This window comes from Ursus arctos, unplaced genomic scaffold (genome assembly GCF_023065955.2).
Source record: "Ursus arctos isolate Adak ecotype North America unplaced genomic scaffold, UrsArc2.0 scaffold_33, whole genome shotgun sequence".
In the NCBI taxonomy this organism is placed as follows: Eukaryota; Metazoa; Chordata; class Mammalia; order Carnivora; family Ursidae; genus Ursus; species Ursus arctos.
The window spans coordinates 7,664,873-7,689,623 of record NW_026623019.1 but is presented as its reverse complement, the minus strand read 5'-3'; the positions used below and the strand labels follow the sequence as shown (position 1 = coordinate 7,689,623).

Genomic DNA, 24,751 nt, shown 5'->3' with positions numbered 1-24,751 from the left:
TGCCATTTATTGTGGGAAAATTTTCCCCACTCAGATATCTATCAGTGAGAAATGTGCTGGTAGCTTTAGTAAGTGAACCCTGCTTTATGGTTCCCTCACAGAGCGGGAGCAGGTCTTCCTTGGTTCTAGAGTGAATTTCGGTTCCGACTCCTTACCTTCCTCAGGCCCAAGGGCCATGTCTGATATCCTCTGTTCGGGCCTCGACTCCTGTACTTCATTTTTGGCACATGAGAGATTTGTGTCTCCGTTTCTCAGTCTCTGTCTCTCTCTCCCCTTCTTCCTTGCCTATATGTAAAAAAGAGTTTCATCGGATTTTTAGCCAGCATTTTCATGTGTCTGTAGCACACAGAAGTTAGGAAAGCGGGGTGAAGTACGTGGAATGAGAGAGCATTATCGGGCAGGTCTGGAGACCGCCAACGGACGCAGTAAAAGACACACGAGTTGGAACTGTGGCTTCACCCCTTTCGGAGTAAGTTCGGTTGAGTCATTTAACCCTCTCTATGCTTTAGTCTTCTCAGCAGGAAAACAGGAATAGTACTGGTGAGCTTCCTTAGATGCCCTCCTGTTTAAACTGATGCCATTTCTTCCGTCCTCCATTCCTACAAAAGCTGGGGAAGACTGCAAGTTTCTCATTCAATATTGTCCTTTAAAAAATAGCTAATGGATGTAGTGGTTGACTGAATGATCTTACTACTTTTCCTTTCACCAATGTATTTCCACGTACCAATGGACTGAGAAAAACTCTGGTTAAAAAAAGCCAAATTGGAAAGAAATGATGAATTCCATTTTCTAAGAAGTTTGTTGCAAGGGAGTGAGAGGGGTGGACCCCCCCGCCCCTTCTTGCTGCGCTCTCTCTCCCTGGAGTGCGAATGAGGGAAACCGTATATTGGTTCAGAGGTTCTGCTTGGGTAAAGGTTTAAGAGCCAATAAATCTGTCAGAGTAGATCTCAGGCTGAGCCCAGGTGAATAGGCTCACAGCAATTTTTCCAGAGCCTCAGGGTAGCAGGCAGCACAAGCAGAGAGGTCGCGCTGCCTGCTCAGCCCCTGCCCGGGAGCTGAGACATCAGCCCACGGGAATAGGAGGAGCTTTTCCCAAAAAGTTGTGTTTACGGTGGTAAAATCCCTTGTCAAACAGCAGAGCACTCAGATTTAAAAAGCAATTAGAGAAAAAAACAAACAGAGGCACATAAAACTCACAGGTCCTCTCAGTGAGTCTGCGGGTTTGCAGACTCCAGGTGAACGTTACTGTTCATCGCGGAAGGCAGGTTGGTGGTATCCCTCGAGCCATTCAGTATACATGTCCTTTGTTTCCGCTCTCCACTTACGGAAACGTATGTCATAGACAAACACAAAAGCACTAGGCTTGTCCAGGGTGGCTGAATGTCTCTCTGTTTTGCACTTTAATAATGACAAATTTAGAAGAGATTATAAAAATCTTACCAGGATACATTATACAATGGAATGTTCTGTAGGTACTCTACGTGCTCGTTTGGAGTGGTGCCTAAGAGCATGAACTTTGGAGCCGGACTGCCTGCGCTCCCGTGTCTCTGTTTAGCTCTATAACACGGGGCAGACAGCTTCCCGTCCCTCTGACTCTGTTTGCTCACACCCACGAGTTAACAGGAACACCGGAGCCATAGGGTTGCCGTGAGCATCACAATGAGTTGATATGTAAAGGGCTTACAACAATGTCTGACTCATTGTCAAGTACTAAGCTATTGAGTATTATTGTTAATAACGGGGAATAGCAAGCTAAGGCTAACTGCTTGGGTCTGGGCATCGTACCTGTGGGGTTTGAGGTGGGAGCAAGCTCTGTGTTCATTTTCTACCATTTGGATTGGTTACTGTGTACACAACACTTCATTAAGAAAAATCATTATTCAGAAGTATACGGGATAGGAAGACAGTTGTTCTGAAAGTCTGGCTTAAACAGGGACTTGAAACAATCATACGTACTGATGGCCGTATATTTAATGCATCAGGAACCAATTCCTGGGAGCAATCCCCTACATCTGTAGTGAGTTTTACACTCAGCAAACTGTTTTTATATTCATGAGTTCATTTAATCCAACTAACTGGATTATTTATGACTTCACTTAATCCCCGTGAAGTGAATTTTCATACGTATTATTCCAAATAAATAGATGGGTGGGAGAGAGTGAGAGTGGATTGTTGCTTTAATTTTCCTCTGCTCATGGCAAAGCTGGGCAGGCAACAAAATCGAAGCTTCGAGTGTTAAGATCAGATACCTTCTGGGGAACAGAAGTAGATGAAAAGCCCGGTTTCTCCAGGCAAAGCTCTTTCCACCAAACCATAATTACCCTGTGGATTGACAGTTCCACCCTATGCATGAACACTATAAATATCTGGTTTGGCAAGAAGGTGGGTTTCTAGTGGGTCAACGGGAAAGAATAGCCGAAAAGAAAGCTCTCAAAGTTCATAAAGTAAGCTTGTGACTGCCTCAGGATAAGACGACAAGCGACAGAACACGTAGTTGGCTTCTGGGCATAGAACCCTCAAGGGGGGTAATGCTGGTAAGGTAAAACCCTAGAATAAGACAAAAAAAAAAATGCTCAAAGTGGTGGAACCAACAGTATAATTAAAAAGAGTAGCTATGGGTTGTAGCAGAGGTCATTAAGACGACGAACTCATTTAAAGCAACAGGCCCAAAAGCCTGCTATCTCCGTGATAGATGTCTGTGTGATGTGGCAAGTTGCTTCTCTCTCTGCTTCTCTCACTTCTCAAGTGCCTTTAACGCACCCAAGTTGAATGAGATGGATAAGGTCATTGCTCTCAAGGAATTGCCATTCTGGCGGGGGCACTAAACAGCCACGGAACGTGTAAACTAGATCAGCTAGTGATAAGCATTACCCACGGAATTAAAATAGGCTGATGGGAAAGATAATGATGGAGTACCCCAGGTGCCCAGGGAAGCGTTCTCTGAGGAGGTGACACTTTAGGTGAGAATACAAGAAAGCCTGAGCCCTGTGTGAATGACAGAGAAGCTCATTCTATGCACTAGCTCTTCCTCTGCCAAGAAAGACTCTTGAGAGGGAATAAGCTGGGAGGAACCAGCCGGACCACGGATGGTGCTGTAGTCATAGAGACTTCTGGAAGATTTATGATCTGATGTGACTCATGGCTCAGAAAAGTTTCCTGTGGTTGCTATGTGCAAGACAGGAAGCAGAAATACCAGGTAAGAAGCCAGCATAGTAGTCCAGAAGAAATATGCTGTCTTTGTCTAAGGCGAGAGTCCTAGAAATGCATAGAACTGGACAGAGTCAAGGTGCTTGCTGGAGGAGGAGCGATAGGGTGTAGATACATGGCTTTTGTGAGTTGAGTGAAAGAGAAGAACTGAGGATAACTGTGAGATTTGCGGCTTGAAGAAATGGCTGGATGTTTGTTAGTGCCGTTTTCCAAAACAGGAAGAAAGAGGTATACAAGGGGTCGTTAGTGTGTGTGCAGGCAGTCGTGGCTGGATGGAATCCCCTAAAGAGACGTAGTCGAGAAGAGAACGGGTGAGTACAGGATCCCAAAGCAGTCTCACATCAGAGGTCAAGCTGAGTACATGGACCACAGGAGAATGGACAGGGTGTGATGGGAGATTGTGGCATCTAGGGAAGCTTCAAGAAGCAGAAAACAACCCAGAATTTGATTCCACGTAAAGAAAATCATGTTTAAGGGTCCAGGTATATGTACAACTATTATGTTTCTACAGCACTTAAGGGCTTGGGAAGGAGCCCTTAACGATAAGTTTGCCAAGAGGTCTAGAGAGTTCCGTTGAAAGTCAATAGACAGGACTTCCAATATGTAGAAAATCTGAAGCACCCTCATCAGAAAGATAAATAAACATGCAGTTTTAGCACAATCACTGCAACAAGGAGATTAATGACTTCAAGAGAAATGTAATAGTCTTAGTAAGTGGGATGGATGTAAACGCAGTAATTACACATTATAAGGAAATAAGAATTATGTAAGTTGGCACCAGTCCAGAAGTCAAGTTTATCCATAGCTTAGCTATCATAGAAGTATTAGAGTTTTTCACTCCATAATTGATGTTTGGGTTTGTGGCACAAATTGAACAGTAATTCTTTTGGATAGAACTGTCTTCATTTCGGAAAACTGCAAAGCTGACTAGGGGTAGCAAGAGCGCTCTGAGGACATGGGTCGCCTGAACCAAACTGCTCTACATTAAAATGTCTAAGACTTTCGTGGTGGGGAAAGAAAAGGAGAAGACAGTGCTAAGCACCGTGGGAGGGAGGTATAGAGTCCAAGCTGCAGAAATAGCAGAAGGGCTTTTAGGAACCCCCACATCTAACACTGAATTTCAGTATAATTCTACACAAATAAATAAATACCTCATGTGCTTAGAGAAAAACCTGTATGGACACTTAGAGACTTCATAATGACAAGATAAGTCTTTATCCAATTGCTGGGCAGTTGGCAAGCCATGTCCAAGTACACAAAGCTTCCAATCAGCATTTATTCGCCCAACTGTTAAAATCTTCAGAGAAGGCTGAGGATTACTTGACATTTGAAGAAAGCTTCTAACATAAAAGGGGCCTCAAAACAAGGAAGAAAGGAAAAAGCTTAATCAAACTGTATTTAATGACCTCAGAGAGGTAAGCTATTTATTCTCCAAACAAGGTCAGGATGTTATTAAGAAAGCGTTCTTAGAAATTTAGATAGGAGAGCCAAAATTATATAAAAAAACATACAATTTGTAAAAGGTTTGGAGAAAATAGAAGAAACCAGCAGGCCAATCCAGGAGGCCCAATAACGTACCAAATAGGGTTTAGAAGAGAAAAAGGTGAAGAGAAGGACATTTTCTGGACCTAAAGTACATGTATGTCCAGAGTGAAAAGGCCTCCTGAGGACCCACCAACTTTGTAAGTTTCAATAAGGGGGGAAAAAACAGGTCACACACAAGTGATCAAGAGTAAAAATGGCTAGATAGTGCTGGATACAGACAGAAAGAATGCAAACATTTTTTTATATGTAAGACCTAAAAAGTCTGAGAAGCCTCCTAAAGGATGGCTCCCCCAAAGCTCTAAGGTAAACCAAGAAAGAAGGAATGCTACCCAGAAAACCACCCAGGACGGAGAGAAGGAAGTCCCCTGGACGAGTATGACCAGGGGGCACAGGGGTAGAAAGGCAGCAATGCAGGCGAACCAGATGACAGGGGACATACAGCAGAAAGAGCTTTACAGAAAGTTTCCAACTAATTACCTGGTAGATTTGCTGGTGTAGAAAGTTACATCAGGGCTGTGTTGCTTGAGCTTGGGAGAGTGGCTGCAGGAACCCAGCTGGCCTTCTTCGAGTCCTGACTCTGCCATTTAGAATCTCACCGCGCTAGTCCATTACCCTCCGTGCTTCACATTTCCCGACGATGAAATGTATCCGTCAGGTACCTACCTCACTGTGCTTGTGAAATTAAGTCCGTATACTTAAGGTGCTAAAAAAACAACAAAAAAACAAAAACAAATCGAAAACCAGTGCCTTGAATATTTACACTATTGGAGGCACTGGAAAGACCATGTATGGAGAAAACAAGTTTTTTTTTTTTTTAAATGACTAAATTCTCAGCTCTAGGAAAAATAATAGCTGGACAAGAAGGGAAACATGGTAATAGGCTCCTTGGCTCGAGTGACTATTCCGGTGTCAGATAGTACAAATACTGTAATGATGGAGGAATGGTAAATGTATGCGAAACATAACTTTACCGTAATAGAATGTGAACGGAGGTAGCATTCTACTTAGAATACGGAAATACTAAAATGAAGGGCTAAATATGTTTACTCCTTGAAGACCAGCATGTGGTTAACCATGGCCATTTGGTGCCATAATTAATGAATAAATTTTATTTTTTTAAAAAGGAAACATGGGGGGCCAGGTGCTTTTACAGTAATTCCAGAGGACCGACTTCTGACAAGGGTCTCGAAGTTAGGGTCCGTGGCCCTATACACTCTGAGTCTGCATTGCTGGGGAACAATGTTAGAGAAAAAATGTTAGAGAAAAGCTATGCTCTGTGAGCATTTCATTCCACGGTCCCAGGACCTGAGTCTCCCTTATCCTGGAAAAGCTGCTTTTCTATCTGGAAAGGGGCCTCCTGAGGCAACTTAGCCTTAAAAAAATAAGGGGGGAGAACTTCTCTTTTTGATCTCCACCATCTAGGACATGGGTTAAGTTTGGCTTGATACTACAGCCGCTCCTTTAGAAAAAATAATACGTTTTGGTTTGAAATCCTATTTTCGAAAACAAAGTCATGACAGATACAATACTTAAAGGTGTATGACTGACATATAAACAAAGGGATAAATATCCCTGTCATGCTCTGAAATTAAATAGATAAAAGGCATTGTGCCGAAGAACAGCCCGCAGAATGAGAGAGAAGGTTGTCCGCGTAAGGATAAAGTTTAAGTGAGACCTGATCTTGTCTGAGCTCCATCTGCTGTTTCAAAGCCAAGACAAGCTCTGAGTGCCCTCGTTGCAGCCCCCAGGTAGCCATGCTGGTTGTCCTTCTATGTCAGGGACCGTCCCGGGGGCTTGCTTCCATCCCTAGCTTGGCTGCTTCGTGGTACTCAGCCCCCGCACTGTCTTGAAGGGCCGAATAAGACCACAAGACTAGCCAGCAAGGACGAAGTCCCTTTATGAGGCATTTTCCTGTCTGGGGGACAGGTGTGTTTGGATTGCAATGAACGAACTGAAATTTCCACGGCTGAGCCAAAGACCGCTGCTCCAGAAACCCAGAGGGAGACCTGGGGGTCTTGTGTTTTGTATTACATCTTGGCAACCCTTCTTGGTGCTGCTGACCCATAGCAGAGGCCCCGCTTCTTTGAGATGGGCCTTGAGGCAATCATATTTCCAGCTGTGTCAAGAAGAAACCATGTGATAAAGGCATAGGGACCCCTTGCTTGGGTCACAGAAACACCAAGGCACCCCCTGAGAATGAAATCCCGCTCAAAATATGTGAACACACAGTTTATGGCAGCCATGGGAAGTGAGGATTTTTTTAAGAAACAAAATCCGTACAGATAAATTTTTTTTAGACCATCTGAAATTCTGAGTAAGCGGCCTTGGATGTATAATACCCATGGATTTTGGTGCTTTCAACAATAAGCAGGAGCTCTGAGATTTGGTTTTTAATTCCTTTAAGCATTTCCCTATAAAACCGATTCATGCCAGCCCTTTTTTATAGAAAGAATTTTAGTGTACTTTCTCACCTTTTCTTTCCTAGGCCAGTGCTATGGTAAAAAGAAGGGAGATCGGGGACAGGAACAGATATTTATGAGTGCCCATTATCAATTTTAAACACGAGGAGACTGAAGCACAGTTGAAAATATGTCTAAACTCAGAGGTGAGAGTAAAATGAGGTTTCCCTGAATCTGAAATGGATGCTCTTTCCATCATAGCACGGTCCTTCTCATAAATCCAAGCACAGAGCTTTGTTTTCTCTTCTGCGCTGCCGCTAACGAAGATGGTGCAATCCATCTATTCATGGAAGTCATGGAAGCCAGTCCCGCAATTTCCAACTGTGGGAGTGGATGCACTTGTCTCTACTTTATCAATTAAGGTTCCTGCTGCGACATGTTTCTCTATCTTGCCAAGTATTTAAACGTCTCCATTATGCGCTGCTTCTCACCTTGCCCAGTGAAAGTTGGCAAGCACTGTTATCCTTACTTAATAACTCCAGTTACCCAGGGAATAGCCTGGATTAGAAGCGAGGATACCCAAAGCTCATGGCTAAGCACTTGGAGTCTCCCGTCTAGACTCAATGAATAATTCAGAGGTCTGTTTGGTGGAAATCCAGTTAGGAGTCTGGCAGATAGGATGGCTTCAGAGCTGTGGCATCCGGGACACTATTCCTGCCTTGGTTTCCTCCTAGCTCTCTGACTGCTTCTCAGTAGGGGCAACCACCTAATTTCCCCATCCTTTAAGAGTTGGTGTAACACAAGGTTCTGGTCGCAGCCCTCTCCTTGGTTATTCTCTTTGTTCATTCAGCCAAAAAGTATGTGAGCTCCCATTACTCGTGCATGTCAACTGCCTGTTGGTGTTCAGGTCTATTTCTGGCTCTCTCCCTGTTGTGCTGTATGTTATAGGCTCCCTTGCCCTCTAGCGTCTGGTTACTTTCGACTTACAGGTGGTATGGTGTAAAACTGGAGGTGGGGAAAGGAAAGAAAACCAGATGCTTCTTCCACTCTCTCTCCCCCACTTCCTGTGGAACTTCGGGTCCTGGACCCCCTCTGGTGACCGCTCCAGGCAGCCCCCCTAATGTGGTTCTAGCTCCTGCCAGACAATGTGCTCCCTTCCTCCATGGTCCCTCTAGCCCCAGGGGTGATGGCAGCTTCCAGGTGTTAGTGACCTGTACGTTACCTCATTGCTCCCTGTTTGGCTTTCCAGCTTTTCCATCCCCTTCTGTATTAAATCCCATCTGCTTAGAAGAGGTAGAGGACTGCTTTCCTGGCTCTATCCTGGAAGACCCAGACAGCTTTCTTAGGTACAGCTATATGAACCAAACCTGATGTGTTAGCAGGAAAGGAATTTGTCACAAAAGATATCGGAAAGATCAAAGAATCTCTGAGAATACAAGGGAAAGAGCAATGCTCAAAAATATCCCAGTAGAACTGTTCAATGAAGCCATGCTCTATGCATTGTTGGGGGGAGGGGGGTACCATGTGTGCCACCAACACTGGCTGCTGGAAACTCCCATTCAAATTATTGTCTCTGCTACCATCTGTCAACAGAATCAATTCTGGGCATTTCTTCATGACATGGGCTTCCAGTTAGGAAGTGGAGGGATCTGTCTGATTAGCACAGTAGAGGTCATGTACTCACCCGCGGCTGCAAGTGCACGTGACCTTTTCAGTTCCCATCATGAGAAATGGGCTCTTTACAGGCAGCAGGAAAATTTAAATATAAGGATTTGGATGCTGAGTGGACAGCCATTTAGACAAGGATTCAAATGTAAGTGGTTTATTTGGGAGTTGGGGGAACCCCTGAAATCAGTGGTGAGGAAGTGGGGCAAGTAAGATAAGGAAGGCAAAACAGCCAATGGAGGGTAAATTATCCACCGAGTTATTGCCATGGGGTAACGAACTAATTCGTCAGAGGAGCAGCTGGGGTGGAACTTAATTCCCCATCACTCCAAGGCTCCTCCCTCAGGCGTGGCCTGAGTGGCCCGTGCCCGCCAGAGCAGACCTTCAGGCAAATAAATGTAGGAGCTGGCTGCTGAAAGTTGGACAGGTGGGAGATGGAGAGGGAAGGGGGAGCTGATAAGGCAGGGCGCCGGCTGCATCTGCTGCAGGCACAGCGTGACTAGCAAAGGTCCACTAGGAGCTGCTAAGCACTAAATGCACAACAATGGACAATAGAGAAGCATTCCTGGCCTCCCTAAGCAGGTGCTCTTGAGATTCAGAGCCGTGACTAGGCCAGTGGGACAAGAGCAATAATCGGGCAGCCTCAGGTGCTAGGGCTAGACTCTTGGCCTGTGCGACCCATGAGGATGGGGCCAGCCCCCTACTCGTTTTTAAATCCCTACTGCTTATGGTGGTCAGTATTCAATATATGTTTTCTGGCCCAATAACAAACTTGGGCACAGCTTTGGAATGTTACATTCATCGTCTGTTTCCTCACTATAACCCAACAAGGTACATATGTCCCCATTTTGGAAGAAAGTAAAGGCACTCATCATTACTCCTGTCTCAGCTTTGAAGTATTTTCTCCAAAAGGTTTACCTATTCACTGTACCCCATTACCAAGCCTGGGCTCTCCCTATCAGAGAACTGATCTTCTGGGCTGCAACTGGCAACTCTTCCTTGTATAGTCTCACGAGCAGGGTTCTTTGGGAGCAGAAACTATGTCTGTTTAGCACCGTATGCCCAGCATCCAGGCTGGTGCTGACACATTCTTTGCAGTGATTATTTTCTGCATGGCTTGAATAAATAGGGTTCAGAGGTGCTGAGTAACTTGACAGGTCACACATCTAAAAGGTGGTAATACTGAGGCTTGAACTTCATCTGACCCCCAAACATCTCTGGTGCTTCGCTGAGCCTTACACAACTTATCTGCCTGTGGCAACTAGAAGAGTTGAGTTGGCTTGAAGGCTGCTATTTTAAGGTCAAAAGAATTGGGCAGGAAGTGTTTAAGAACTTGCCATAAGCATCACCATGAGGGAGGACCAAGCTCAACTGTAGACCTTGAGAGGACAGGGCTCCATTCCCAAAGCCTTGGCTGAACTGGAAAAGCTTTAACATTCCCTGTAGATTGACATTCTAAGGTTTTTAAGTAAGTTAATCTCTAGGTAGAAGTAGAACTGTTCGCTCCAGCACCAATAACCAATTTACCTTATTACCTTACTCGACCAAATAATTTTAAAATGTTGGAACTAAAGTATTTAAAGGAACATGAAAGATATATCTGGTACCTTAAGGCACTGCGGAAGAGTCATGTCAAACTTCCAGCTGTCAGACCTACACGGAGCCACATTCAAAACGAAGAGGAAGAGGGACACATCTTCTGCCTCAGTTATTCTCTCACTTTGGCAACATCAATGAGCGTCCTCCGTGTGTGCACTTCCCCTGTTGCCTCAATTCTAGAATGGCCAAGCAGCAGCACAGAATTAATAACTGGGAGCAGGAGGTGAGAGTTGGAAATGCGAGGGCAGATGTTTACAGACATGACAATGTACACATCCTGATTTTAGAGTGCGAAAATGTGGCCCCCAAGAAAGTCCTAGAATTGAAAAAAAAAATGCCAATTACGTATAAAATCTTATAGTGATACTAATGAAAAGCCTATATATGAGAGTATTAGGTATAACTCAAAATGGGAACAAAAAGAGGTTTCACATAAATTACAATTTTGAGCAGGTAAATACACGTTTAAATTTCTTAAAGTATTTGGATTGGTTTCTGAACAACTACTAAACTGAAAAATTATTCACCAATCCAAAGATACGTATATAATAATGCAGGTGCTTTGATAGTGTGAACTTTCTTGGTAAACACTGAAGTAGGATCTAGTTTCTACTTGATCTCTTTTCTTATGGAAAAAAAAGATGCCTGTGCCCCAACAGCTTTTAAGTGGAAATCCATATAGCCAATCAGATTAATAGTTAACCAGTCATTCTTGTGAACATTGGGTTGCATTTCACCTGGTTCTCACCAATACGGTCAAAGACAGCCCAGTGAGAATCAAGTGTGGGAAAAAAAAAAAGTATATATATGCCAAATTAAAAGAGGGTTTGAAAGAGAAAATATGTGGCCCTGGTACTATTGCCCCTTCTTCTGAGCCCTCATCAGTCCCGGAACCAGATGTATCTTCAGAATCCATCTTAACATTTCTTCAAAAAGCCATTTCAGGCAATCGGAAACAGAACTTAAGATAGAATTCTTTGACTCCATCACTGAGGACTGAATAGATACCTCCCACATAGATTGGATCCGATCCTGGCTACACTGAGCTTTTCACCCATCCTTGAGTGGGCCAAGCAACGTCAAGCATTTGTGCCTTTGATATTTCCAGGTAGAGGGAACATACTAACTGTAGAAACCTTTTTTTAAAATTTCATTATTTGTGAAAAAGCATGTACAAGCCAGGGGAGGGGCAGAGGGAGAAGCAGGACGCCCGACGTGGGGCTCAATCCCAGGACCCTGGGATCATGACCTGAGCCCAAGGCAGACGCCCAACCAACTGAATCACCCAGGCCCCCTGGAAACCTTATTTATTCTTTGTGGCTCTACCCAAATTGCCACTTGAGTTTGTAATTGTTTATTTCATGAGTTCCAGCTGGAGGGGCCTGGGAAATCTAAAAAATTCTAGCAAATAATGACCATCATTACATTTAAATATAAAAAATATTTCGGCCCCCACACCAAGCTCAAGAGGGAAATGATGAGATTTATGAGGGAATTCCTTTCCCTATCTCTTTTTCAAAGCTCTAGCTTCTACTACAAAGCAAGTCAACATATAAAAATTTAGTATAAACCTGAGTTTCTACTGTAAAATGTTTACCAAGGACAGAAATGGAATCGTAACACCATTTTGTCGTGAGCCACAGAAATTGCAGGAGTTAGCAAATGTTCTAGGTCAGTCGTTCCCAGAATCATAGGGGGACGCCTAAAGAATATACATTCCTCGGCCTCGTATTGGCCTGTGAAGCAGCATGTTTGGGAAGAGAGTCCCAAGAATTAGTTGTATAAACCTAGATAAGTGAAGAGCCACCAGGCAGGCTGACTGAGCTGGGGCTATAGCAAGTATTCGCTACAAGTATAAGTCGAGGAACAGAAATATTTGGACACACAAGACGACTGGCAGTCAGTTTACTCGTTTTGCTCTTTTGGCATTGTAGTTATGGGAGAAAAAGGACTGCTCAAAATTTCAACAAATGTCTCACGGTTGTCTTCAGCCAGCACAAGAAAATATTTGGGGACAGAACTTTGTTAAAATTCAATCTGATTCATCTACCTGTGAATAATCATTTTGTTTTACATGTCAATTGCCAAAGAGACCTCTGCTACACCGTGACTTCATCTTCTTAAATAAGAACTTGGATATGCTCAAAGCAATAGAAACTTCCAGTAGTAGTGTCTCTAAAAATGAGAATCTAACTTACAGCTGGTTTGGGGCTACCAATTCCTACCATAAAGTAAGATTCCAAGCGAGTAGACTGGAGGAGTTGGAGGTTTCTGACAGTTCTCTAAGTGCTACTCTCTGGGTAATCCACACATATTTGGTGAGTAGTCTCCTGTTAATCTGCTCTATTCATGCATGCCCCAGGGGGAACCAAGGGACGTTGAGGATACAAATAAATGGATGAACTGACTCAAACCCTAATAAGTAAGTAAATAGGAGGAATGCACTGGACTCTCAAGCACCATATTAAGTTCAACATAACCTCGTGTATCCCGTGGCTGGCAGGTAAGAAGGAGGACACCTATATGCATTGAAAAGAATATCTGAAATTCCTTTGAAAAACATTCATTTTCATGAATCTCCTTTCTGTGCTCTTTGGACTCTGAGTTTGTATTTTTGTCTCTAAGATTATTTCTCAAATGCAAACAAAGGTAGGCTCCCACCATCTCTGTAAAGATAAATTTGACAATTCACATGGGAAATACAATGCTAACATTTGCTGGGTTTCCCACATAAGAATTTACAGCTTTTACAATGCATTGCTTTTGGAGTGAAGTTATAATACTCACAATTCAACTGGGCAACTGAGACCATCTGGCTAACTTTCCATGTTTTCTCTGCAGATATGGGGTGCAGATAATATCGACAAGGAGAGAATTTCTTGGAGCAGGCTGTCTTTTCCAAAAATGGCCACATTAATATTCCAGTCACATACATTCTTGCAGAACTTGCCCAGCAAGCGAGGTCGAGTCTAATTTTCCCCTTCTTGGACCTGGGTGGTGCCTTGTGAGCACCCTAAGAGAATGTGGAGAAAAGATGTTGTGTGCTTTTTTTTTTTTTTTTAAGATTTTATTTATTCATTCGACAGAGATAGAGACAGCCAGCGAGAGAGGGAACACAAGCAGGGGGAGTGGGAGAGGAAGAAGCAGGCTCCCAGCGGAGGAGCCTGACGTGGGGCTCGATCCCATAACGCCGGGATCACGCCCTGAGCCGGAGGCAGACACCTAACCGCTGTGCCACCCAGGCGCCCCATATGTGCTGTGACTTCTAAGGTGAGGACATACAAGCTGACAGAGCTTGAACCTGGCTCTTTGGGGACACTCACCTTTGGGAGAAAAGCAGCCACGTGGAGGGGCCCCAGCCCACAGCCAGCATCCACCGTCTTCTACTTCTCCACCCCACCTGATGCCAAGTAGAAGGGATACGATGTCCCCATGCTGTTCCACCAAAATTGTAAACCTGTGAAATAAACACGAGCACTGGCTTAAGCTACAGTTTTGGGGTGATTTGTTCTACAGCAACTGGAATACTTACCTTCTGTCAATACTTGAAGTCACTTTTCACCAGGGAAATAACAGCATTTAGCAAGGATTCTCGTATCTACTATGCGTTTGGTCACTGTTGGGCCCACATCATGTGAAACCTATGCTTTTTCCATTTGGACACTGTAAATGCTTTCTTTAAAAGTTCTAAAATACATACTAAAATTCACATTTTACAGACTTTTCAGTGAAAAAGAAAAAGGAATGTCCTACATCTTTCTGAGGTTATCATACCGAATCCGGTGTGCATCCTTCAGACCCTTCTCCACATCTTAGACTTTTCCCCTGTAGGTCATGAGTTTCTTCTTTAGTTTGGTAAAGTAAGCTTAATGATCCAGATATGAATATGATGGTGGTTGCCAGTTTCTGTGTGCCAGGCAATGAGGAACAGGGGTAGCCTGAAACTGGTTACGGTGGGAACATCTACGCTCTGATTTTTCATATTTGTAAATATGAAAAATCAGAGCTTTCGTTTTAGGGAAAACCAGTTGTTAAATTTACTATCAGGGACCATGTTTCTCTGGGCTTATTAATTCTTCTCTAGCACCTGGAAGGCTCTCAGATGTTTGTTGAATGAATGAATGAATGCTCTGATCACAGACTCAGACAATATTCCAGCTGATGGACTTCTAAAACGAAAGTGACCTACCAGTTTTATGGACGAGCATGCTTCTAAAATGCAACTTATTATTCTGTTTTCCGGCATGTCCTTATTTGGATAATTACCCTTTCTGTGGATGACCAGAGGCAGGCACAGTTCCCCAACAGTCGACTTATCATGGTGAAAATTCACATTGAGGTGAAACCTCACAACCAAAAAGTATCATCCTTCTCTTCTATCAGCTTTTGTCATACTCAGATGTTTCTTCAGGAGTGACCTAGTCAAGAAAAAAAAAGTTAAAAAGCACACACAGAGAAGTCCACATGTACTGTGGGCAGATACGCGTGTGCGCATGTGGCATAGGTAGACCTTTTTGGGGAAATCTACATACATAATAAATATCTTTCTTAAATAGAAATGGTGGGAGGGTTGGTGGGAGATGGGGAAGAAAGTGTGAATAATGAAATATAAAAAGGAGAGCAATCCAGGCCTTATCTGTCAGAGGCGGGAGATCGCATCTACAAAATGGTTGCCTCCAAAATTAACTACTCAGATAAATATAAGCAACATATGCACTTTAGGCCTAAAAGATCCAAGGCAAAGTGGTAATGATCAAGTGGGGGACAAAGGCTTTCCCAAAGAGCAAAACTCGGGACATTATTTAACCATCATAACCTGCTCCTGGTTTTGGGTCACTGACAATAATTATGATTTATAGAATGATAAATGTCTGCATGGCACTTCCCCAAATTCCATCTCGCTTAAAATGCAAATGCTTTCCAAAGCCGATTTATCTTTTCAATTAACCTTGTGGGTTCCAAGAAAATCTTTGGGGGCAGGCTGGATATGAAGAGATGAAGGAGAGTGGTATCGATATTGATTTGCTCACCAATTATTCTTTAAGGCTGATCCTTTCCAATGTGGGCTAACAAATGGACATCTAGTCGAATTCTTCCTTTTTTTTTTTTTTGAAACTCCAGGAAATGTTAGGAATCTTAGTTGTTTTTCCATGAGAAAAACTCAATAGCGTATTATAAATACTGGTGTGGCTTTGGTGAAAGTCCTACATCACCATTGGAGAGCAGATGTTCTCTGATTCCTGGCTTTTGAGACATATCAATAATTTCCACCACTAAAAATGCAGCCATAATTCTGGTAGCATTTCCAAAAGCAAAGGCTCTGAAGAAATCCACAAAGTTAGGAAAAGCTTTGTGTTTCCCCTGTAGAAATCAAAGGAGATGAATTTAAAGGAATGTCTACAAAGCCTTTTCACATCAGTGAAATGAATTAACTTACCAAGAAGTCTTAAATGAAAGAGTAGAAAAATCAAAGCAGGGCACAATGTGAAAGTCCAAGGATGAGTCAATATTAGAAAACGTGTTAGTATAATTCACTAAATTAGAAGTCAGAAGAGAAAAAACAACTTTTTCGTCCTTCTCATTCTACCCCCTTCCCATCCCTTCCCAAATAATTCATCCCAAAAGCTATTAGCTGGGTCCCAGGAGAAGTGGGAGTATGTTGGAACGTGAGCGGCGTGAACATAGCATGACTGGGGAGAGGGCAGTGGTGGTGGACTGAAGCTTGGTTTTACCCAAGGGTTTGATCACACAGGTAACTGTCTTCAAGCTAATAGAAGGCGGGTTTTGAGTCCTAGGGAAGGGAGTTATAAATGTGCAAAGGGAGAAAACTAGAGTAAACCTATGCAGTTGAACTGGAGTAAAAGTATCACTATAAACTCAGGGTTTCCTATAGATGGATGGATGGATGGACAAACAAGAAAATCACATGGACAGAAATGTACACATAAGCGTACATACATTTCTCTAGCTCGGTCCACTAAGGGTTCAGAAGCACTGACACCCAATGAGTAGTCAACATGCCAAGATGACTGAGGATTCTGGCAGAAGCAGAGAATCAACAGCCAAATAGGTAATAGGCCCCTTTTACTCTCTGATGTTCAGACAAAGCTTGGAATGCTGTACTCAATTAGGAGAGGTACACTTACAGCACAGATTCCCGGGACAGTCCGGGGGGTCCTATCATTAACAGCTAAAGGAGATGAGGAGATTCAATCTACTGAAAAGAAGAATTAAGGGAAATATAAAAATGCTCTTCGGATTTCCAAATGGCTGTCATGAGAAAGAGAGATCACGTTCATTATCTCAGGGGTTCCAAAAATAGAACAAGGACCAATGCACAGAAATTTCCCATAGTGTCTAGGACAAGAAAAACGGTTCCAACAATTAGACTCGCTCCACAGAGGCGGCGGCGGCGAAGCACAAAGGGGCTATCGGTCTTCCCTCCCAGGCCTCTAATGACTCATCAGGGCTGCGGCAATGTCCATTCCAGCTGCGGGAGAGAACTAAACTGACCCTGAAGACCTTGCAACTCGAAGTCCGTGGACCAGCAAACTGACCTCATCGGGAAGCTGAATAAAAATACAGATTGTTGCTCCCGCCCCTAGACGTACTGGATTACAACTGGCATCTTCACAAGATCCCCGTGTGAGTCATGCGTACGTTAAAGAGGGAGAAGCAGACCTTGAAGATGGCTTCGCACTCTCCAGCTTCTCCATCCACTCAGGTTGGCACTGTCTCCTTTTGCCACTCCTCTTTCACCTTGTATGACCTACTAAAAGTCCTTTTAGTAATTAGTTACTAAAGGCAGAAGACTTGAGGGTGATTTGGGATAGAATGGATATAATGAGCTTCCAAATTTATATCATCGGATAAATGATTATACAGTTGGCCCTTGAAGAACACAGGCGGCAAGGGCACCAATTCTCAATGGTCAAAAATCCATGTATAATTTCTGACTCCCCCAAAACTTCACTGATAGCCTGTTGACTGGAAGCCTGACTGATAACACAAATAGTCAACACATATTTTATAATGTTATATGTATTATATACTGTATTCTTAAAGTAAGCTAGAGAAATAATATTAAGAGCAAATACAGTACTGTCCTGTAAAAAAATCTGCATACAAATGGACCAGTGCAGTTCAACCTGTGTTGTTCAAAAGTCAACTGTATTCCTTATTGGTGAGAGTTTGGGGGTGGGAGGTAGTCCCACTGAAGGTCAGTGATAAACGGGTGTGAATGCAGTCACATATACTCTCCTTGGACCCGATGAATGAGAATGTAGCAAAAGCTCTCACCTTCCTCTAGGTTTCTCATTCATTAGGTCTTTAGGACTATGTGCAGAAGGGAAAATGGCATTCTGCCTTCCAAGCAGCATATGTGCGTGCATTAGGCCTATCTTCCAGGATAGTCCTACTCTTGTAGAGACATAAACGTCCAACTTTCAACAGCTGATAGCCCAAAACTGCAAACAAAGAGTGGAAACATAACCAGACCTCACGTGTAAGACAAGAACCAGGGCATTTAATGACTACTGGATGTTAAATGTTCATCATCTTCCAGTCCCCAGCTCACAACACCTTAGGCTGGGAACGACCAACTGCCTTCCAACACCACATGTCCCCTGGCTTTCCTGTTACCTCAATCCAGAATATCCTCAAGATGTGTCCTTACCTGGATAACCTCTGCACCACCTTTAAGACTCAGCTCCGTATGCATCCGCTCCTCCAGGCAGCACTCCTTCACCCCCAAGCCGGACGACATGCTGCCCCTCTGGGTTCCCACAGCACCCTGTATCACCAGAGACCAGCACTGTCTGACAGAAATAGAACAGGAGCCACGTACATTTAGGTTTTCTAGTAATACAGCTTTTAAAAATTAAAAGGAAACAGGTGAAATTAATTTTTTTTTTTGGTAAGGAGGGTAAGGAAGAAGTTAACTGATCATTATTTCTGGATGACATGATACTCTATGTAGAAAACCCTAAAGACACCACTAAGAAACTATCAGAAGAATTCTATAAAGTTGCAGGACACAAATACCTGGAAGTCAGTTGCATTTCCGTACACCAATAAGGAAGTAGCGGAGAGTGAAATTAAGAAAACAATTCTGTTTACAATTGCAACACCAAGATAAAATACCTAGGAATAAATTTAACCAAGGAGGTGAAAGACCTATACTCTGAAAATTATTCCATGCTCATGGATTGGAAGAACCAATACTCCCTTCTGCACATAGTCCTAGGGAGTGAAGAGCAGCCTAAGATTGCTCGGTAGAGCATAGACCTAATGAATGAGAATCCCAGAGGATGGTGAGAACTTTTGATATGTTCTCATTTGTGGGGTCCAAGGAGAATGTACATGACTGCATTCACACCCGTTCATCTCTCACTGACCTCCAATGGGTTTGGGTAGTATGAACTACCTATAGATTGTATGTACAGTATGAACAATCTGTAGATTCAGTGCAGTCCCTATCAAAACACCAACAGCATTTTTCACACAACTGAATAAATAATACTGAGCTTTGTATGGAAACCACAAAAGACCCCAAAGAGCCAAAGCAATCTTAAGAACAAACCTAGAGATACCACAATCCCAGATTCGAAGATATACTACAAAGCTCTAGTATTAAAACAGTATGGTACTGGCACAAAAACAGACACATAGATCAACAGAACAGAATAAAGAGCCCAGAAATAAACCCACAACTATATGGTCAATTAATCTACAACAAAGGAGGCAAGAATAGACAAAAGGAAAAGACAGTGTCTTCAATAAATGGTGCTGAGAAAAGTGGACAGCTACATGCTGAAGAATGAAACTGGACCACTTTCTTATATCATACAAAAAAAACCCCAAAACAAAACACAAACCTCAAAATGGATTAAAGACCTAAATTTGAGACTGGAGACCATAAAACTACTAGAAGAAAACATAGGCAGTCATCTTTTTGACATTGACCTTAGCAACATTTTTCTAGGTATGTCTTCTCAGACAAGGGACACAAAACCAAACTATTGGGACTACACCAAAATAAAAATCTTTTGCAGAGAGAGGGAAACCATCCACAAAACAGAAAAGCTAACTACTGAATGGGAGAAGTTATTTGTAAATGATATATCTGATAAGGGTTAATATCCAAAATATAAAAAGAACTTATGCAACTCAGCACCAAAAAAGCAAAAAATCTGATTAAGACGGGGCAGAGGATATGAAGAGACATGTTTCCATAGAAAACATCCAGGTGGCCAACAGACACATGGAAAGATGGTCAACATCACTCATCATCAGGGAAACACAAATCAAAACCACAATGAGGTGTCACCTTATATCTGTGAGAATGCCTAGATTCAAAAAGGCAAGAAATAGCAAGTGTGGGTGAGCAGAGGCAGGAGAGGGACGCTTGTGCACTGTTGGTGGGAATGCAAACCGGTGCAGCCGCTGTGGGAAAACAGCATGGAGGGTCCTCAAAAAATTAAAAATAAAAACACCGTATGATCCCGTAATTCCACTGCTGGGTATTTACCCAAAGAAAAAGAAAACACTAGTTTGAAAAGATATAAGTACCCCTACGTTTACTGCAGCATTATTTACAATAGCCAAGATATGGAAGCAATTCAAGTGTCCACTGATAGATTAATGGCTAAAGAAAATGTAGTGTGTGTGTGTGTAGCAATACGGATGGTCCTAGAGGGTATTATACTAAGTGAAATAAGTCAGAGAAAGACAAATACCATGATTTCAGTTATATAGGGAATCTACAAAAAAGTAATTAAACAGCAAAAACAGACCCATAAATACAGAGAACAAACTCATGGTTGCCAGAGGGCAGGGTGGTGGGGAGATGGGCAAAATGGGTGCAGGGGAGTGGGAGGTACAGACTTCCAGTGATGGAATGAGTATGTCACAAGGATAAAAGGTACAGCACAGGGAATGGAGTCAGTGGTGTCGTGAGTGCGACCTATGGGGATGGATGGAAACCGTATGTGGCGTGAGCACGGGGGAATGCACAGACTTGTTGACTCACTATGTTGTGCACCTGAAACCAAGGCAACCTCGTGTGTCAACTACACTTCAATACAAATACTTAATTGTTTTATTTAACCCGGTATGCCCAGAATGTCGTTATTTCAACAGGTAATCAATACCATACTGGCTAGTATTAGATATTTTACATTCTCTTACCAAACCAAGTCTTAAAACTCCGATGTGTATTTTACACAGAGAACACGTCTCAATGTAGTCTCTGCAGCAGCACGTGGCTCATGGTGACCACACTGCACAGCCCAGCCTTGAACTGAAAGAACCTGGGGCACCTGGGGGGCTCAGTCTGTTGAACGTCTGACTCTTGATTTCAACTCAGGTCATCTCAGGGTGTGAGACCGAGCCCCCGCCCCATGGGGTTCAGCGCTGGGTGTGGAGCCTATTTAAGATCTTAAGATTCTCTCTGTCCCTCTGCCCCTCCCCCTCACGCGCATGCTCTCTCTCTTAAAAAATAACTAAAAATAAAAACCTGAAATAATCTACTTATGGGTTTGTCTTCCCTACTAGAAGGTGAGCTACCCAAGGGCAAGGTCAACATGTTACAATATCATCAGTGTCCTATCAGTGCCCAGCATGTCCTGAGCGCTCAGTGAATGCTTGCTCAACTCAAGTGACCGGAGGGTATTTGAGAGAAGGTGGAATTTCAGCAGCTGCTCAAATTAAGAGATTACATGTACTTATAACAGAAATAATAGCTAGTATCTTGGTCTTGGACCATGTTCTGGGCTCTTCAGATGCATAACGTCATTCAGTCCTCATAACAGCGCCATATACTATGTACCATTATTACTTCTACTTTATGGATAAAGAAACTTGCCCCAAATCATACACCTGCTAAGTGGGAGAATGAGGACTTATGGAGATCATTCCAGACAAAGGACGTGGCCACGAAACACACACACAGAGCACAATAAATAAAAAGGTGAAAAGAAACTCTATTTGCAGATGTGATGAGCCTGCTCCGATAGGGAAGCCTTCTCCGGTCTCTCCTCTCCCAGCCCCCACAGCATCTTTTCCGGGGCTCAGTGACCTGCTGAATGTTGCCTTATCCAGGGCGGATCTTTTTCCAAGGGTTTGAACCAGCCCTTCCTGTCTTGAAATTTAATATCTTTCATATTTGTCTTCGGAGTTGGGTGCATTCTGCCTGTCTTGTCAAACCGGCAGAGCTTTTCAGCAAGCACTTTAGTGAGCCTCATCTTCTCCCAGGATATGGAGGGACAGAGGGGCATAAACTGCTTCCCTGCCCCTGCTGTCCCCGGACGGTCCCACAGCCCCGCTGCAGAAGCCTATAGGCGAGGGAAGCAATCCTTAAGAAAAATGATGCTGGCGCGCCTGGGTGGCTCAGTTGGTTAAGCGTCTGCCTTCGGCTCAGGTCATGATCCCGGGGTCCTGGGATCGAGCCCTGTGTTGGGCTCCCTGCTCAGCGGGGAGTCTGCTTCTCCCTCTGCCCCTCCCTCCTTGTGCTTGCTCTGTCTCTCAAATAAAAAAAAATCTTAAAAAAAAAATGATGCGGATTTCAAATTTGGGGGGTGTGTGCGGGGACGGGTGGTGATGTGTGTACAAAAATTCCATTATCTCTAAGCCCCGGGAACCAGAACCACATCTGGCAGAGGAAATAAAGCCGAAGAGGTAAGGAAAGAATAGATGAGAAGCCTCGCTAACAGCGGCTTCCAGACTCCACGTGGTGGGAAATGAAGATCCCTGGAGGCTTCCGGAGCCTGGGAGGGATGTGATGAAAACAGTGATTACGAGAGATGAAATGCAAGCAGGACAAATTGAAGGGAAGGGCTGCGGCTGGGAGGGGGCAGGCAGCCAGGCCCGCGGAGGTGCGGAGAGCAAGGCAGAAGCAAGCCTATCGAGGAAGGAACCCACGAGTCCACATAAATTCACAGCTGCCCACCCCAAAGTCACTTTCCTACCAACTCACTACCAATTGTTTTTTTTTTTTTTTTCTTCCTCTTTTTATGACCTTACTATATTTGGGACGGCAAAAATAAACCTGAGAGGAGCTGAAAGTTTCATTAAACTGATAATAAAATGCCATCTCTGTGAATAGAGCGGTTGCACTGGGTGTGTACCCTGCTGAGCAAATAAGCTTCACCATGAGCACGTCCGTTAGGTCCTTAGGCACGGAATAAACAAGCACGATGAAAACAATGATTTCTTAGAGCAGCCTCATAGCCATGAAGCCCGTAGGACAGGACAGAAATGGCTGTCCCCAAGGTGGCAGCCCCAGCTGGAGAGTGCCCCGAGCTCACTGCCCTTCGGGACCGAGTCGGCTCCCACAGTGGCGGGAGGGACGGGCGGACTCTTAGGTGGGCCAGCCCTGCTTGCCAGAGCCCTACCCCCGAAACCGCCACGTTCTTTGGTTCTGGCTACAAGTTGAAATGGCCCAGGGACTCAACAGTTATTTTCATTCACGTTTAGATCCAGAAAGAGCCTTGGAGAGCATCTAAACTCATAGTTTAAGAATATTTTCAAGCTGCACACATTTTTTTTTTTTTTTGGCCAATTAAATCTAATGGAAATACAATGGAGAAATATTAACAGAGTCCTTTGGAAGGAACTGTGGGGAAAGGCCCAGGATTCCATCTACTCATTCTATTCCCTTCCCTGCTCTAACCCCTGTCAACTCACACACTTTGTGGCCTACCCCGAAGTCCTCCCCAGGACCCGGGGGCTGAAGAGACAGCAAGTTTACAAATTATTGAAGAGTCTAGTATTTTTGTTTTGTTTTGGCTTCTTGTGACAGATGAAAAATTAAAGCCCAGAAACTTAAAATAGGACTTCCATTTCCAGTGACAGGACACACAAAATAACCTAAAAGCCTCCTTCTAGGAGGCTAGAAAGCCTCCTTCTTTAGCTAGAATGCTAGCTAAATGCAACTCTCCATTTCAGTGCATAACATGAACTCACAAAGACATAAATTCCTCAATTTGAAACCGGGTATAACCCAGCAATTCTATGTGTCCCAGAACAGTGTTTATCTAATTCTTCGTGGAGACGGGTCAGAGGATCACTTCAGTACATTGTAACCAGCACATTTTTTTCTGGACCACACTAAACTGGGTTATAACTGCATAGAAAATAAGGATATTATTTTGAGAAACTTTAATTTCCCATATATGTGCACACACAATTGTAACCCGTGTGCTGGGTGTCCACGTAAAGTGTATCTTTAACAGTGGGTATAGACAAAACATTTTGAAAAAACGCTATCTTAGAGAAACTTCTGCATGTTAGCATAGGAAATGTGTAAAAACACTCACTGAAGCATCGTTTGTAATGGTGCAAAATTAGAAGCAACCTCATTGTTCATCACAGGAGGACACATAAAACATAGGGTGGTCTGTCCATGAAACACGGCACCACAGAGCGGTTAAAACGAATAGACCGGAGCTATGGTGCTGAAATCTAATGCTCAATTAAAAAAAAAAAAAAAAAGCAAGTGGCAGAACATAGGGCGTGCTCCCATTTACTTCAAGTTTCAAAACCTGCAGAACAGCAGGACCTACTGTTGAAAGGTGCAGGTGTCCACAGAAAAAGTATGAGAGTCTGAAGGTTCAGGACAGTGTTTATCTCTGGGGTGGGAGGAAGGGACATGGGATCAAGGAGGAATCCACCACGTACTCAACTCGTTCTCAAGTGAGCTGGTCAAAACGTTAGGATTGTTGCCTAGAACTCGGGGGTGGCACTCAGTTTAGTGACTGCATTTGCCCTATTTTTGTTGTTGTTGATTTAAAAAATGTATGTGTAAGTCGTACGTACTCACCGAGACCAGACTGCTGATTGGTAGAGTAATCTGGAAGAAATCCAGGGCAGGACACCTGACTGATTCCCAACCCAGGGGTCTTTCCGCACGGTTCCCAGTTCATGATCTGTTTGGGAATGAAGGATTTGCATCATTTTGCTCCTAATCTTAATAATTTATTTTTACCTGAGGGATATTGTTCTCCACAGCCCACCGAGGCCACATCTGCTCTGGCCAGAAATAGCACAAAGCCCACTCGCTCTGGGAGGCTGAGCTGTTGCTTCGCGGTTTGTGTCTTGGCTCTGTGTTCCAGCCTCGCGCGTGCACTGCAAAAAAAAAAAAAAAAAAAAAAGAAAGAAAAAAAGAAGAAGAAAAAAAGGGCTGAGCCACTGAAAGGTCAGGAGAGAGATGATCTAAACAAAAAGTAGAAGCAAAAAAAGAAAAAAAAAAGGAACAGAAAGAGAGAGAAGGGGGAGAGGGAGCCTCAGCCTTGCTTGAGGGAATACCCAAATTCACGGGAAAGAATCAAATTAAAGTC

At 43.5% G+C, this 24,751-nt stretch overlaps 1 protein-coding gene across 23 annotated transcripts in view; it reads right to left on the bottom strand.

Moving 5' to 3' along the window:
- The window catches only part of LOC123002131 (uncharacterized), a 197,864-nt gene that overhangs the window by 4,291 nt on the left and 168,822 nt on the right, over positions 1–24,751 (bottom strand). For 6 of the 23 annotated variants that reach the window (XM_057305673.1, XM_057305674.1, XM_057305672.1 and 3 more), the window contains 3 exons: positions 24,428–24,539; positions 24,235–24,340; positions 15,500–18,207 (listed from right to left, as the gene is read on the bottom strand). In XM_057305673.1, coding sequence (XP_057161656.1) covers positions 18,113–18,207; positions 24,235–24,340; positions 24,428–24,539 — 313 coding nt within the window. In that variant the 3' untranslated portion in view covers positions 15,500–18,112. Of the gene's footprint in view, positions 1–155; positions 286–1,197; positions 1,399–5,229; positions 5,456–10,423; positions 10,592–13,202; positions 13,429–13,738; positions 13,873–14,681; positions 14,834–15,445; positions 18,233–22,019; positions 24,540–24,751 lie in introns of those variants that run through there. The other 17 variants (XR_008956922.1, XR_008956920.1, XR_008956926.1 and 14 more) reach the window with 13 other exon arrangements.